We start from the raw sequence: 15128 nt of genomic DNA, 5'->3' as shown, positions 1-15128 counted from the left end.
ATTAACTATAGATTCTAATCTAAATTACTTATTTTGTCATTTCACCAAGATTCTGCCTCTAAATTACTTAATTGTGAAAATCTTTTAAGTATTGGTGTTCTTATCAATCCCATTAAAGTTTTTATTTGATGAAAGAGTTATAAACATTGTAACTTGATTGAACAAGTAAAATATGATAAAAGAGTTTTGGCGTTTGTACTTGTAAAGAAGAGCCAACATGCTTTTGTTTTCATTGATAGGACATAGAGCCACTTTTCTTCATCACCATTTAATTAATCTCTCTAGCTTACATTATGTAACACATATATACATACAGGAAAAATAAATTACATATGATTTTTATTGATAAAAAATTCAAAAACCTAGCAAAGAGAACAAAAAAAAATTGTACTTTCTGATAAAAGAACCACATGATTGGCTCGAAAATCAGTGCATAAATCATACCACATGTACACTATACATATAGTAATATTTGTCATTATAATAAAATAAAATTATTGGTCGGAGATAACACCATATGTATCTAAGTTTGTAATCATAGCACTATTTTATACTTACATCTTCATTTTTCAGATATTATTAACCCTATAAAGAGGCTGAAAAATAAAATTCTTCTTAGAAATACATTGAGAACACAAACAACAAATATTTAGTAGTAGTATATGAGATTGAAGGATGACATAATTAGTAAATGGCAACGAAATTCGTTTGTCATTATTATTCATTTATTCAGAAATAAATAAATTTATTAGTATGAAGAAGTTTGGTGACAGAAAATATCAAAGCAATTATCACATGTTAGGTAATTGCTCAATATGGTTGGACCATAATAAGGGACAAGTAACATGATTTTCAAGATGCAGATGTTGATGGATTAATTACAATTCCGATTAAAGAAATTAGTACTAGTAAATTTCTAATTACATTTTATTTCTTGTAATATGATAATTAAATAACTATAGTGATTTAATAATCCTAAGTAGATATATATGAATTAATTCATGAAAGGTGTTGTCAGTAAAATAGACACAGCCTTTTCTGTAGGGTTTCAGAATAATATTTATATTCTTTGAATCAATTATATTGTGACAGATCAAAATTTCCAACCAAGAATATAAAGTTTGAGTGCTTTTTCTATGGGCCACCAAAATTAAATTAAAAGGCAAAGTTAATGTATACTAGTGTCCATATTAATTCGAGGATGGAGTTAATTTCATTTACAATAAAAAATTATAAAATAATTTATGAAAAATTGTTAAATTCTAGCCTATCACATACATTGAAATATTAACTCATATTTAAGGTGATGGAGTACATGTTTTTGTGGTGGATGACTTGTTAAAATCGACTATCACATTATTGCATATTTTGCCGAGAGAAGATAGCTGACACAATTGTGGAAAATACAAACTTCATGCTTTAATTTTAATTTTTTTTAAAATACGAAATGTACTTACCGAAATTGAACCATCTTTTGTAATTTATTTTATAATCCGCCTACAAAATAAAAAAAAATAAAAGGGCAAAGTATAATATTGAAGACAAATTGGGGACCAACCATTTTGTCATATATTCAAATAGAGTAAATAACAAAGTGTTTCACATTTACATATGTTTTCCGATGATTAATATACCGCAAATGTAGCCGAAAACGACGCTAAATTAACTAACTAATCATTAAAAAAAAGAGAGTTGATCATAAAATGGGTGAAATGTCGCGCTTTGCGGCGGAAAAGGGAATATTCCGGCGAGAATTAGCGGCGATGAGGGCGACGAGGAGGTCGGCGAAGGCGCCGATGATGAATTTGTGGGTTGGTTTGGGGTTGAGGGAGAGGTAGCACGTGAGCAGCTCGTGCAGGTAATCCCAGCTCTCCTCGACGTCGTGTACGCCACGCGCCTCCACCATTTCTTGCATGGAACGCCGGAAGTCGGCGAACGGGTCCGGCGAGTAGGTGGGGACCGCCACCGCGGCCTCGTTGTCCAGCGAGGCCGATGACGTGGACGCGATGGACGAGGCCGAGGAGGAGGAGGAGTCGATGATGGAGTTGGAGCGGCCCGGGGAGGAGAAGAAGAAGCGGCGGGAGGCGAATGCGGTGGCGAGATCGGGTGTGGATGGGGCCGTGGCGGGGCCCGGGACGGGGATGCTCTCATAGAGGGAGTTGAAGTTCTTGAATAGGTGGGAGGGTGGATTTTGATTTTCCGGCGGCGGCGGCGGCGATTTCATCTTTGTGAAGCATAAGTTAAGGTTCCTTGACATGATTTTCTTTTTGTGGGAGAAAAGTTGATTGTGTTAATGATGAGAAAGGTATGAAATGTATAGTATATTTGGGGGGCTTTGCCATCTGTTAATATTTGGGTTAACGACTTTTTTTCTCTCTCCTAACAAATTTGTGATGTTAGTTTCATAATTTTGCATTTCATTTAATTTTGAAATCAATCTAAATTCTTATGTAGTATTACTATCAGATGTTAATCGAGGGCAGCGAAAACGATATCATACTATGCTAAATTAAATAATTTTATTTGTAATACTTCTTTGTATCTCGTTTCTTGCTTTTCTGATTCATTTCATATTTTAATATAAATTATAATTTAACAAATAAAATCATTTAATTTAGTACAAATTGATACTGTTTCACTGCCTATAAGCTATGTTATCACCGAAATCTTGATTTTTTCCAAAATCAAAATAAATCAACAATGCATATTTCAAAAATGATACAAAACGGAATTTGACATACCACAACTAAAAATAACGATGTACACCAAATTATTCCAATAATTAAGCAATGATACGAAAAAGTAAATTTTATAGTTATTATACTACAAAACTAATAAAGTGTTAAGTTTTTAGTATAAATAAAAAAAAATTCCTTACGGTCGGGTACATAGATCATGATTCATGTGTTATACTACAAGGCTGCCACTTTTTCTTTATTCACCAACTTTCTAACAATATACATACTTTTTTCTTTTTGTTCTTTTCTTACGATACATCTTTATTGAATAGTTCATACAATCATACTCTTTATTACATATAGTAATTAATGAATTAGATTCGAGAGTCCATTTTTGTGTTCGACTATTATTTGCAACCATTTCCAAATTCGAGTTAGAATGCTATCTAATTATTCACCCTCCAATTCTACTTTCTCATATTCTATGTGTTGTGTTGCATTCTTTTGTTAGTTGTCTAAGTAGTTTTGATTTTGATTCTTATATTCGAATTTATGTGAAATTTAGGTGACTATGTTGTTGCTTGCAATTTTGGGGTTGTTGGATGTAACTTTCTTTTGCTAGTTGTCTAAGTAGTTTTTATCGTGATTTTCGTATTTTGCGGCGATATTGTTATTTGCTATTTTGTTGCGTAAAAGAATATTAATCAGATTTAGTTTTTTCCAAGGGAAGGAAATCAAAATAATTCTTGATGATTAGATGATTGATTAATACTACTCATATTGATAGATTTTGGGGAAATTGTTGAAGGATATCTAATTTTCACATAGATGAAATCTTCATTTACTGAGATGCACGGCCTAATTGGCTATTGCCACGTTGAAATAAATTAATTGAATAAAAATTTCGTCTATTAATTTTTCTATTGCTTTATACTACTATTATATATTGCTGTTTAAAAAAATACTATTAAATTAATAATTTTGTATAGAAAATAAAATAAACGGCAAGGTATGGGTTGTCTTGTCTTATCTCGTCCAAAAATAATAGTAATTTGTTTGTCTTATTGTCAAAGTTGTTAATCTACTAGTAGTATACTAATTTGTTTGTCTTATCTCGTCAAGGTTGTTACTAATATAGAAGGTATTCATTTCTCAATAATACACTTTTCCTCTACAAATATCAATCCATAAATAAAAATCGATTATAACATATTTTATGTTTATAACTTATAAATTTATCCTGTTTGGTTATATTTCCATTTAGAGAAAGTGAATAATAATTAAAAATGGGTAAAACTTATGCAGTTGATGCATTAGAAAGATAAAAGATCATAGTAATTGGATCTTTTTTTTATAGTAGCAAAATTGATATTTGTTCTTCACAAAACAAGTATTCAATTTGAAAAGATATTGATATTAAAATTATAAAATAAAATACTAGTAGTATAAAATTAGGAAACCATGCATGTGTGGAAACTGCATAGAAAAGGTTGATGGGGTCAAGATGAATCCTTACACCTTTGTATTTTAGGATTAAATTGACTTTACAACCGTATATACATATGTGTCATTTTGCAAATTAATATCATCTTCTAAATAAATAAATAGCATAAAAAACCTTGACAAATTAAAATTATGATATGTTAAGATAGGTGCGTCACAAAACCCTTTGATTCAATTACAATTCTATCTTGTAATTACATGCATATGAACATCACCCTTTGATTTAATTACAATTCTATCTTGTAATTACATGCATATTTATTAGTGATGATAATTTACAACTACATATATTGAAATATTATAATGAAACACATAGGAATGAGGAATATTTTGTGGTTGGCATGTTTATATAAATATTACTCAATTTTATCAGTCATAAATTATAGTATATGATTCTTTTGCATGTGAACTGGCCGAAATAAGACAAATATACAAATACTAAAAACAAAGAAGAAAAGACCCTTTTCAAAATACAACCAAATCCCACTTTATCATATGTGGTTGAATGTTTCACAACGCAACTAGATATTTAAGATTTAAAACCAAGAAATCTTATTAAATTACTAATTTTACATATATAAAAAATATTGATGTTAACTCAAGACATGTTTTGCTAAAAAGGGATGTCGTAAACAAATTCAGAACCGTATCATCAAAAGCTCACATGGTGGGGATATCTCACCCACCATTTTGCTCTATTTAATTAATTAATTAATTAATTTGAAAAGTTTGTGTATTTATCAAGATAATAAATGACGCATTAACAAAAACATGAATTTCGATACTTTAATTAATGTGGAATTTATGAGATTGTATAGCTTTTTTTGAATAGTTTATAAATTAGATTATTGAATAATCTTATAGATATTGTAGATGATAATGTTTGATGTTGACTATTTTAAGCATGAGCATGCAAGCCCATATTGATATCAATTGGCATTACATTTTTCTTATGATATAGTATATGTAATTAAATCTTCTTACAACTTCTCAATTGTCAATTGATCTGCGAGAATGATTGAATCATACAAGACTTAAAATGAAATCGTAATTGTTGAGAATATAAATTATTATTCAATATAAAAAATGATTGCGGAAATAGTTTTCCCATTAATTAAATGAAATCAAAACTGCACACAATTTGGCCTCGAGAACACCTGTTGCAATAGTCTAATGCAACCATCGTATTGTACGAGCGAGTCACTGATGCAGCTCAGAAGAGCTTTGAGATAACATACTGTACAAGCGAGTCACTGATGCAGCTCAGAAGAGCTTTGAGATAACATGACATGAACTCCAGAATGCGGTGGAGGCAACCCTAAAGAGGGCTGGGTTTTGATAAATTCTGTTCCACACAACAATATTTCAGGTATGTGAGAACTTCATTATACCCGGAATTGTACATAAACCTAAATCGTCTATAACAAGGCTAAAAGACTACTTGTGAGAAGAAACAAAAAAGGGCAAGAAAGAGGAGAAATGCAAGAGCTAGTGATACCGCACTGGGCGATCCGGGCGCTGCAATAGCGCCGAGCGGATCGCCCAGCGCACCGCCCAGCGCCACGAAACCGCCCAGCGCTGCGCGGTTTCTCTCTCCAATCGTCCGCTGGGCGACTGCAATAGACCGCCCAGCGAACCGCCCAGCGCCGACGCTCGGCTGAGCGGTCGCTGGGCGCCTATTGTGGATGGCCTAAATCAGAGAAATAAAAAGAAATTAATTTGTAAAATCGTTAGTACTATGCCACATGCAACTCGAACAAAGCTAACAAGTGTATAACTCCACCGCCAAAATCCCCTTAAAAACACCATCAAATTAAACCTTAATTTGATCAAACTTTATCTTTCGAAAATTGTAACTCTTTGAATGTTGAATTCCATTAATTTAGGATATTTCTATAGCATTTTCTGATTTATCTTTATTTATTAGGAAATGATCTCCTTTTAATTTGATAGACATATTTTGCAATTGGTATATAATATACCAATTAAGATACTGCTATGCCAATTGATGAAGTTAATAAGTAACATATTGTAATTAAATAATCGTGGTGTCATTAAATCACTGAATACCAGCTATCAAGCCTAATTAAAAATAAAATATCACGTTTGTTGTCGAAGACATATATACAACAACTCCATCAACTACTACATTTTTCAAATGAAAATAGTTGACATAGTTTGACGATTTTCTTATCTGTAATAATAATTTATCATTAGGGATCACGTGTGCTAGATTGGCAAATGAATTGATCTCAAATATAAACAATTTATTTACTCAAATGTCCTTCAAAAATTATTGTTTTGTATATTTATATTACTTTCTACTATTTAAAACTAGTTGAATAGAAATAAGAAAAACACAAGTACGTCATTAATTCACATTTAATTATCTACCAAAAAGAAGTGATCTTGTAGCAACTTTAAAAATAATGAAATATCCAATGTGTATCACACTCAAAATAATTACTAAGTCATGCATATCTGGTTATAAAAAACGAGTCATTCGTAAGCATGTACTGAGCATTGTCTATCCAAACATAAAAGCGGTCTCTATTAAAAATATATACTGAGTATAAAATAAGCATCAAATAAAAACTGAAAAAAATCCATAAAGGACTAAGGACTAATTTCAAACTAATTATTGACTCGTGATTTAAGCCATAAACAACCTTAAACAAGCATTAAATAGTCGATAATAATAGGGATTTTGTTGTGGAAAGTATGGAGAGAAGTCCCACTCATTACAAATTGTTTGGTACATAGATAGAATGGGGCCTCGACCATTATTACCGAATCATAGCTGCCTTCGAGAGTGACACTTCACTACATAATTATATTTCTTTTTTCTTTTTCTCAATCTAAATAATTACACAAGAATGATCGAACTAAAAAATCAACTAAATCCTAATTTCTTGAGAACGTAATATAATTTTAAATCAAATCTGACTCTAAAAACAGTTTTTTTCAACTATTATATGAGGTCCTGAAATCCTAACAACTCAAACTAAAATAATATTTGAAGATCAACTAAAAAAAGTAGTAGTAAAATAACATTTTTTTATCCTCAACCGGTCTTTGATGGCCAAAATCCACAATCCGTTAGCACTCCAGCAAAGTGTTGAGTTTGATTTCCCGACTATTTCACTTGTCCCATCTGGCCATGTGAATTCCCAAGTTTTTTTTCTTTCGAGATTATGACTTTTCTAGATTCGTCAGTTACAAAATTAGAATCGTGGAGAGAGATCATGTGGTTATTTGGACCTGCCAAATTGAACATGAAATAGCTGAGGCCCGATGTAATTATATGAACACGATATATTGGAGATGATAGATTGTTTAATTAGTCAATTTTCCATGTAATAGAAGTATGGTTACACTTACTACTACTTACTACTATACTAACTTACTACAAATGAAATTTTCCTATATTTTGAAATTGAATAGTTGAGGCACGGGCCTGTGATTGATAAAGGCCCAATATATAGGCCCATAATACTTTTAAACAGGCCCACCCACCCAATCACATAGCCCAATGAGCAGTGCACACAATTAAAAGAAATCTATTTAGAATTTCTCAATATTCTATAAGGTCATCCACAATAGAAATAGCCCAGCCATAGCCTAGCCACTGCAACATCATCAGCACTAAAAATCCTCCTGCCACATCATCAAAACAAGCAAATAGCCCAGCAATAGCCCAGCCATAGCCTAGCCACATACTATCCACATCACTATTAACAAATATATACAAAATGCAATAATTAACAATAACGCAATATACGAAATTTAATTTACGAGACATATACGGGAAAATTCACTAATATTAATAAAATTTAAAAAGTACATAATTAAAAAAAATTACATAATTAAAAAAATTACATTAATTAAATTTACAAATGAAAATTTAAAATAACATTACAACTTAAAGTTAAAAAATAAAAAAAGAGATAATTAAAATCTTAAAAAAATAAAAATGACATAATTTAAAATACAATTTTATAGAAAATCCTTGAATGAGATTGTCCCACATCGAAAGTGGAACATAAAACATTCAAGGATATCTCTCTATAAAAGAGAAACATCCTTGAATGAGATTGTCCCACATCGAAAGTGGAACATAAAACATTCAAGGATATCTCTCTATAAAAGAGAAACATCCTTGAATGAGTTTGTCTCACATCGAAAGTGGAACATAAAACATTCATGGATATCTCTCTATAAAAGAGAAACATCCTTGAATGAGTTTGTCCCACATCGAAAGTGGAACATAAAACATTCAAGGATGTCTTTATAAAATAGAGGCAACCAAGAATGAGTTTGTCCCACATCGAAAGTGGAACATAAAACATTCAAGGATGTCTCTATAAAAGAGAGACAACCAAGAATGAGTTTCATAAATTCGCAAGCTCATTAAATATATATGGGCTATTACGAATTTCTAGTATAAATTTATTTATAAAAATTGATTTTTATATATAGAAAACAATTTTTATAAATAAATAATATTTTTTTATATTTGATTTTTTTTAAAAAAATTCGAATTTCAAAAATTCGAATTAAAAAAAAAATCGCACTGGGCGATCCGGGCGCTGCAATAGCGCCGAGCGGATCGCCCAGCGCACCGCCCAGCGCCACGAAACCGCCCAGCGCTGCGCGGTTTCTCTCTCCAATCGTCCGCTGGGCGACTGCAATAGACCGCCCAGCGAACCGCCCAGCGCCGACGCTCGGCTGAGCGGTCGCTGGGCGCCTATTGTGGATGGCCTAAATCAGAGAAATAAAAAGAAATTAATTTGTAAAATCGTTAGTACTATGCCACATGCAACTCGAACAAAGCTAACAAGTGTATAACTCCACCGCCAAAATCCCCTTAAAAACACCATCAAATTAAACCTTAATTTGATTTAAACAATAATAAAGTGAGAATGAATAAGAAGGAAGAGGAGAAGCCAAAAAATGTGGAAGCCATCAAATACGGCGACGTATTCAACGTCTCCGGCGAGCTAGCCGCCAAACCCATAGCGCCGCAAGACGAATTAAAAAATTAATTTTGAGGGGTGACACTCTGTGCCCACCCGTAACCATGTAGCCCAAGAACGTTTGGCTGGCCGAACTCGAGGAGTTTGTCCGATTCAATAAATTTAATTTATTTGAATTTCAAACTCAAAATTTTAAAATAAATTTTAATCAATCTTCTTTTTTGCCTAAGCTGACTCCCCTCTTTTTTGTTAATGGTGGTTTCCAAATTTGGCCGACACTTGACAAGAAAGGGATAGAGCTAAAACTAAAAGATAAGATTGATATCAATGCAATGAATCAATTAAAATTGTAAAAGGATGAATGCTTTTTGGGTCCACTTTCCTAAAGTTACAAAACCTTCCACCATTGGCATATAAAATAACTCTATATTAAATTAAAAGAAATCCCTGCTTCGAAAAAGTTTGGTGAACATTTTTCCTATAAAATAATCGATTTATATTATACTCTAGGAGTTGAATGAACCTAAAAATGCAAATTAAGGGCGTTTTCTCGATAAGGGTTGAAAGTTGTGGGCATAAATTATGGTTGATCCTAAATTTTTTAAAAGAAACAAGACAAGACAACAAAAGTGAAATAAAAATCGAATCTTTCACTTTCGAATCGATTTCACAATGGCCACCACCATATCTAGTCATGGTCACAAAACAAGGATAGGAAATTTCTACTCACAAATTCATTAGAGGCATTGGACAAAGCAAAATGGACCCCACCCCACCTCCCTTCCAATCAACAACACAAACACATAGATCAAACATCCAATTCTCCAAAATACACAAGAACACAAAACATAACACAAATTTAATCAAGACCCTTGCTATAATAACCAAGAATTTATGGCTCTCCAATCGGCTACTCGCGGCTACCTGACCTGAGAGTTTCGGATACCTGATCACGAAAACCCAAGCTTGAACCCGATTAATCAGAACACAGTCTACCTGAACCCGAACCCGTATATTTTCGGGTTGGATCGGGCTATCCTGAAAAATTCGGGCAACCAAACCTGATTTATCAGAACAAAGTCTACCTGAACCCAAACCTATCACCAAGTACCCAACGATTATCGGGTCGGATCGGGTAATCTCGAAATTTTGGCCACCCAATCTCTAAAACCCAAACACGACCCAACCCCAATCAATCCGAACCCAGTCTACTTGAACCAGAACCCGAAGCCCGGTACCCAATGATTTCTCGGTCGGATCAGGTAATATATCGGATTGGACAAACCTAACCAAGAAGAGTAAAACTACCTTGTAGACTCTCAAACCAAGGGGTTGATGTTCCAACTTTCAAACAAGCATGATGCACTCATATACACAAATCCAAGAAAATATTCAGAAATGGGAGTTTCACTTTTCTAACATGGTTTCATTTTCATATTTCATCACACAAACATCAAATAACCATGCAAGAATCAACCTTGATGAAGCTCAGCCCCAAAATTGAAGTAAAATTGAATTCAAGATTAAACTTATTTTTCCCCCAATTTCTGTTCTCAACAAAACCTAGCTAGCTTAACTAACATCTAAACCAGGTTGAGATTGATCAAAAGTTAAATTGAAATTGCGTCGTGAATCACGAAATAAACATTCTTCGAAATTGAAATTGGAGCTAAGAGAAAGAGGGGGAAAATTAGGTTACTGTACAAGTACAAGCCTCCTCCGATTCCCCAAATCCCCGCCGCCGCCGCCGTCTTCCTCGTCCTCCCCCTTCGGCACGGTCACCACCAGCTCGCCGTCCTCGTAGGCGGCGGACACAAGCTCGGGGCGCGTGGATGGCGACAGGCGGAACCGCCACAGATCGAGCTCGAATTCCGTCCCGGAGACATCGACGACGCCGTCTCCCCTCACGACGATCTTCGTGACGCCGGGGTAGATCGCGACGGCCTCCGCCCTGACGTCGCCGCTGATGTCGTCGGTGGCGGCGGTGAATCGGATCGACAGCGGCGTGTCCTCGATCGAGACGTCGGCGTCGGAGTGGAAGGGGAGCTCTAACACCTTGGCGAAGATGTGAGGGAGGCGCCGCAGCTTCTTCTGCCGGCAGCCGTCGGATTGGGCGAGGATCGATGCGACGTCGTATCGCAGCGTAATGTTGCGCTTCCGCGGCGCCGGGTGAACCTTCATGGATTCAAATTGGGGGAAATTGAATCTGAATTGAAGTGGAAAAGGGGGGATTTCGATGGGAGAGGAAGAAATTGGGGGAAAAGGAAGAATCTTGCACAGGAAAAGGGCGGTGGTTTGTGAAATTTGAGGATTAATCAATGGATTTTTGAGAAATGAATTGGGGCTGTGGAATTGTTGTGAAGAAAATCCAAGAAGAAAGAAAGAGATGGTTTTGGGACAGAGAGAGAAAGATGAAGACGCAATTTTAGTAACACCGATTTTTATTGATGATTTATTATTCAATTTATGCAGTAAGTGTTTAAAAATTATTTTACGTAGTAAATTTAATTGATTATCCTCGTGCACACACTCGATTGTTGGAGGAAATTTCGATTCGAATAAATTCGATGACATTATTATTGAATTAAGAAAATATTCGATAGATTAATTGAATATTATCTAAATTGAGCTCTTTTCTAGTTCCACGATCTTGATATTTGCATTTATTGTTCAATACGGAAATTATGTTAAGCTCATAGAGATTTTCATGAGGTTGGAAAATACTCGTATTAAGAAAGAGTTATATTAGTAAATTTTTGAATATGTCCTATTGAGATTAATTAATGGTTGCGGCGTTCAAAAAGGGAAATAATGCATATATAATTGGAAGGAATGGAGGGTGTAACTTAAATAGAAGTGAAATCTAAATTTGATAAATTATTTTGTCCACCAATTAATTTTGAGAAAAAACGCTACTATAAAATAATAATTCGGATTTAATATAAAAATAACCCGATATATGAAGATGTGTTATTAGTGGATTTATTTAGACAAAAGACTAATTTTGGTCTCTTATATTTGCTCTAAAATTCTTTTTGATCTCATACATTAAGTTTATGCCCATTTGGCCCCTAACATATTGTTTTGGTACCTTTTGGTCCCAAACAAGATTACAAACTTAATGTATGGAACCCGAAAAGAATTTTATGAAAAATGTAGGAACCAAAATTGGACTTTAGTTATATATTATAATTTAGTTATTAAATTGATCAAACATTTGAACTGTTAATTTTAACATAAAATGGTTATTTTGAATCAAAACAATATGCTTGATATCAAAAGGTACCAAAATAATATGTTTAGGAATCAAAAGGTCATAAACTTAATGTATGAGACCAAAAAGAATTTTTAGGCAAGTGTAAGAGATCAAAATTGGACTTTGGTCATTTATTTATTAATAGGAATATAATTGGCATATGCTTTTAAAAAGTGTTACTATGGCTTGCACGAGTCATATTAATCTATAAACTTATTTTAGAAAGAACTTTGATTTGAGTCGATTTAATCACAATGGCAGATAGAGATGGAAAAAATAAAAACTACTATAAAAATAAAGATCGAGAAAACTCTTTGATTTGAGTCAATACTATAAAAGGAGCCTCGTTGAACATTTTTTACTATTCAACACTCAAATTATAATATGGCAGTGGTGTAGGGAATGTTGAATTACCGGTGAGATACCATTGTCCATAGAGTTAGAACCACATGTTCCACCTCCTTAACAAAATGTTCATCATATTCTAATTTTCTAGTTTCTTCGTCTAGGTGTTTTACTGAAACTTTGTTCACCGTTAACAATTAATACGATTTTGATAATCGAATAAGTACAATTCAGGATCATGTATATACTTTTTCTAATAAAATTTCTATCCCAAATAATCTTTATAATTTATAATAAACATTTCTATCCCAAATAAGCTTTATACGTCGGTCAAATAATATTTAGAAAAATAGCAAAATTTACCACAAACAATGCAGGTATGCGTTTGCATGATCAGTTCCAATGTTATGAGTAGCGGAGCTCCAGTTGTAAGTGGCTTCGAGTCCCTCATCACTGTACTCCGTTGGGTCATCCTCCACTGGCTCATCATTATACTCCATTCGCATTGCACAGATGCTGGTGTCACACCCATAGAAGCGTGTGTAATTTGTTGTTGCACAGATGCTTGTGTCATTCTGGTTGTGTTTCATCACGTGTGAATCTCTAGGAGATTCATTACATTATAGAAAGCTTTTAGCTCATTTTCTTTGGTTTGTTTGCTCACGGAAATCCTATACTTCTAGAAACAAAAAAAAACATGAAATCAATAAAATCAAATTACTCATAGCATTTTTACTAGCATTTTTACCATTTTTATCAGCAAGTGGCTAGCAACATTATCTCTAGTTAACCATGTAAACCATAAATCATAAACCTTAAACACAAAATTGTAAACCATATTGTAAACCATAAACGAATTAAAGTGACTTACTCTCTAATCCTCCAATGCAGTGGACAGCATTGACGAACTTCTGGTGAAGTTCAGGAGTCCAAACCACCCGAGGTTTCTTGTTGAGTGGGGTGGGATCAGGATCTTCAGGATCTGCACCAACGCCGACACCAACAGTAATGATCTGTTTTCTTTTGTTGCCAACATGAATATTAGTAGAATTATCATCTTGTTGGTGCATTCTCTTCCGAAACACATGCTGCCATACGTTGCGGATCTCCTTGAGCCTTATGGGCTTGACGAGACAGTGGCAAGCGCCGTGCTGAATCCCTTTCATCACCTTGCTCGTCTCTCCGTCATCATACATCACTGCAACTCAATAAACCCTAAATAATTTAAAACTCATACACAAATTTAATTATCAACAACTCACTTATAACTGGAATATCCGTTTAATGGACTACTTGTTGAAGAAACTCGAAACCATCCATGTCTGGCAAGTCCACATCACCGAGTACTAGGTCGAATTCATCTTCTCGTGTGTCGAGCAGATGAAGTGCCTCTTGTGCTAAATTACATATCATTGCTGAAAACAAGAATGCATAACATCTTAGTCTATATACTTACAAATGAGATGGAGATGGAGATGGAAAAAGGGGGAAAATAGATGGAGAACCTGTGTATTTGCACTTGAGAAGCATTTTGTGAAGAGACTCCAACCCTTGAGAATCATGATCCACAACCAGAATCCCAAGACTCCATTCAAATGCAAATTATCCAAACTCTAAAAATAATTGTTTTATCCTCCTATAATCCTATTATAAAGGGAATAGTCTGAAAACGATAGCTTTCAAAACTAGTCATTGAAAAGGGAAAGACTCATTATTTAACAGAAAGTCGCGGATATATCTCATACCTATTATTATCAACATTTTTTTGCTAAAAAACCGTGTGTGATTTTTCTTTGTATCTCTCTTCTTTCTTTTCCACATTTTTTTAGCAGTTTAAGGAGTTTTCTGTCATTTCTCATCTCTCTTCTACTCCTATATTTTCTCTTATCTCTCACTACTTCCACTCCACTATCATCTTAGCACTATGTATGATTGTAACATAATTGAAGAAAAGAAAAAAAAGGAACAAAATCAGGATACCAAGATCATTCAAAAACCTACCAAAGAGAGATATTAGGATGATTAGAGAATTTAACAACTGCTTACTTTCGTAATCGGTTTCATAAATTAGTATAAAATTGTTTCATATGAATGAATTCGTATTATATTACTCCATCATACATAAAGTTGTTTGCTTACTTCAATAAATTAATTATAATAGGCTCAACGATTATTTTTAAAGATATTTCTCTTATATATAGCGTTATTTATAGTAATTTGTATGGTCTGGCAGTGTACAATTAACTAATTTTAACATAATAATCGTAGTAACGATTTAAATAGTTCAATTAATTACATTAAAAAATTATATAGAACTAAAAGAGTAATAATCATTCGATCCAATTAAAAGTGAAAGTGTTTTACTTTTTT

General features: G+C 33.6%; 2 protein-coding genes across 2 annotated transcripts; both read right to left on the bottom strand.

Annotated features, from left to right (window-relative positions):
• Positions 1-1535: 1535 nt before the first annotated feature.
• Positions 1536-2400, bottom strand: LOC121770874 (transcription repressor OFP16-like). Its single transcript, XM_042167662.1, has one exon. It carries the CDS (start codon positions 2255-2257, stop codon positions 1697-1699), a length of 561 nt encoding a protein of 186 aa, XP_042023596.1. The 5' UTR covers positions 2258-2400; the 3' UTR covers positions 1536-1696.
• Positions 2401-10657: 8257 nt separating this feature from the next.
• LOC121767193 lies at positions 10658-11595 on the bottom strand. The gene has a single exon (XM_042163411.1). It carries the CDS (start codon positions 11336-11338, stop codon positions 10853-10855), a length of 486 nt encoding a protein of 161 aa, XP_042019345.1. The 5' UTR covers positions 11339-11595; the 3' UTR covers positions 10658-10852.
• Positions 11596-15128: the final 3533 nt, after the last annotated feature.

The sequence above is a fragment of the Salvia splendens genome, chromosome 2 (assembly GCF_004379255.2).
Source record: "Salvia splendens isolate huo1 chromosome 2, SspV2, whole genome shotgun sequence".
Classification (NCBI taxonomy): domain Eukaryota; kingdom Viridiplantae; phylum Streptophyta; class Magnoliopsida; order Lamiales; family Lamiaceae; genus Salvia; species Salvia splendens.
This window is presented reverse-complemented; position numbering and strand designations above follow the sequence as displayed.

Bases quoted from the DNA above. Each gene is read 5' to 3' on its own strand.
- LOC121767193 (XM_042163411.1), bottom strand. From the start codon at position 11,338: ATGAAGGTTCACCCGGCGCCGCGGAAGCGCAACATTACGCTGCGATAC.
- LOC121770874 (XM_042167662.1), bottom strand. From the start codon at position 2,257: ATGTCAAGGAACCTTAACTTATGCTTCACAAAGATGAAATCGCCGCCG.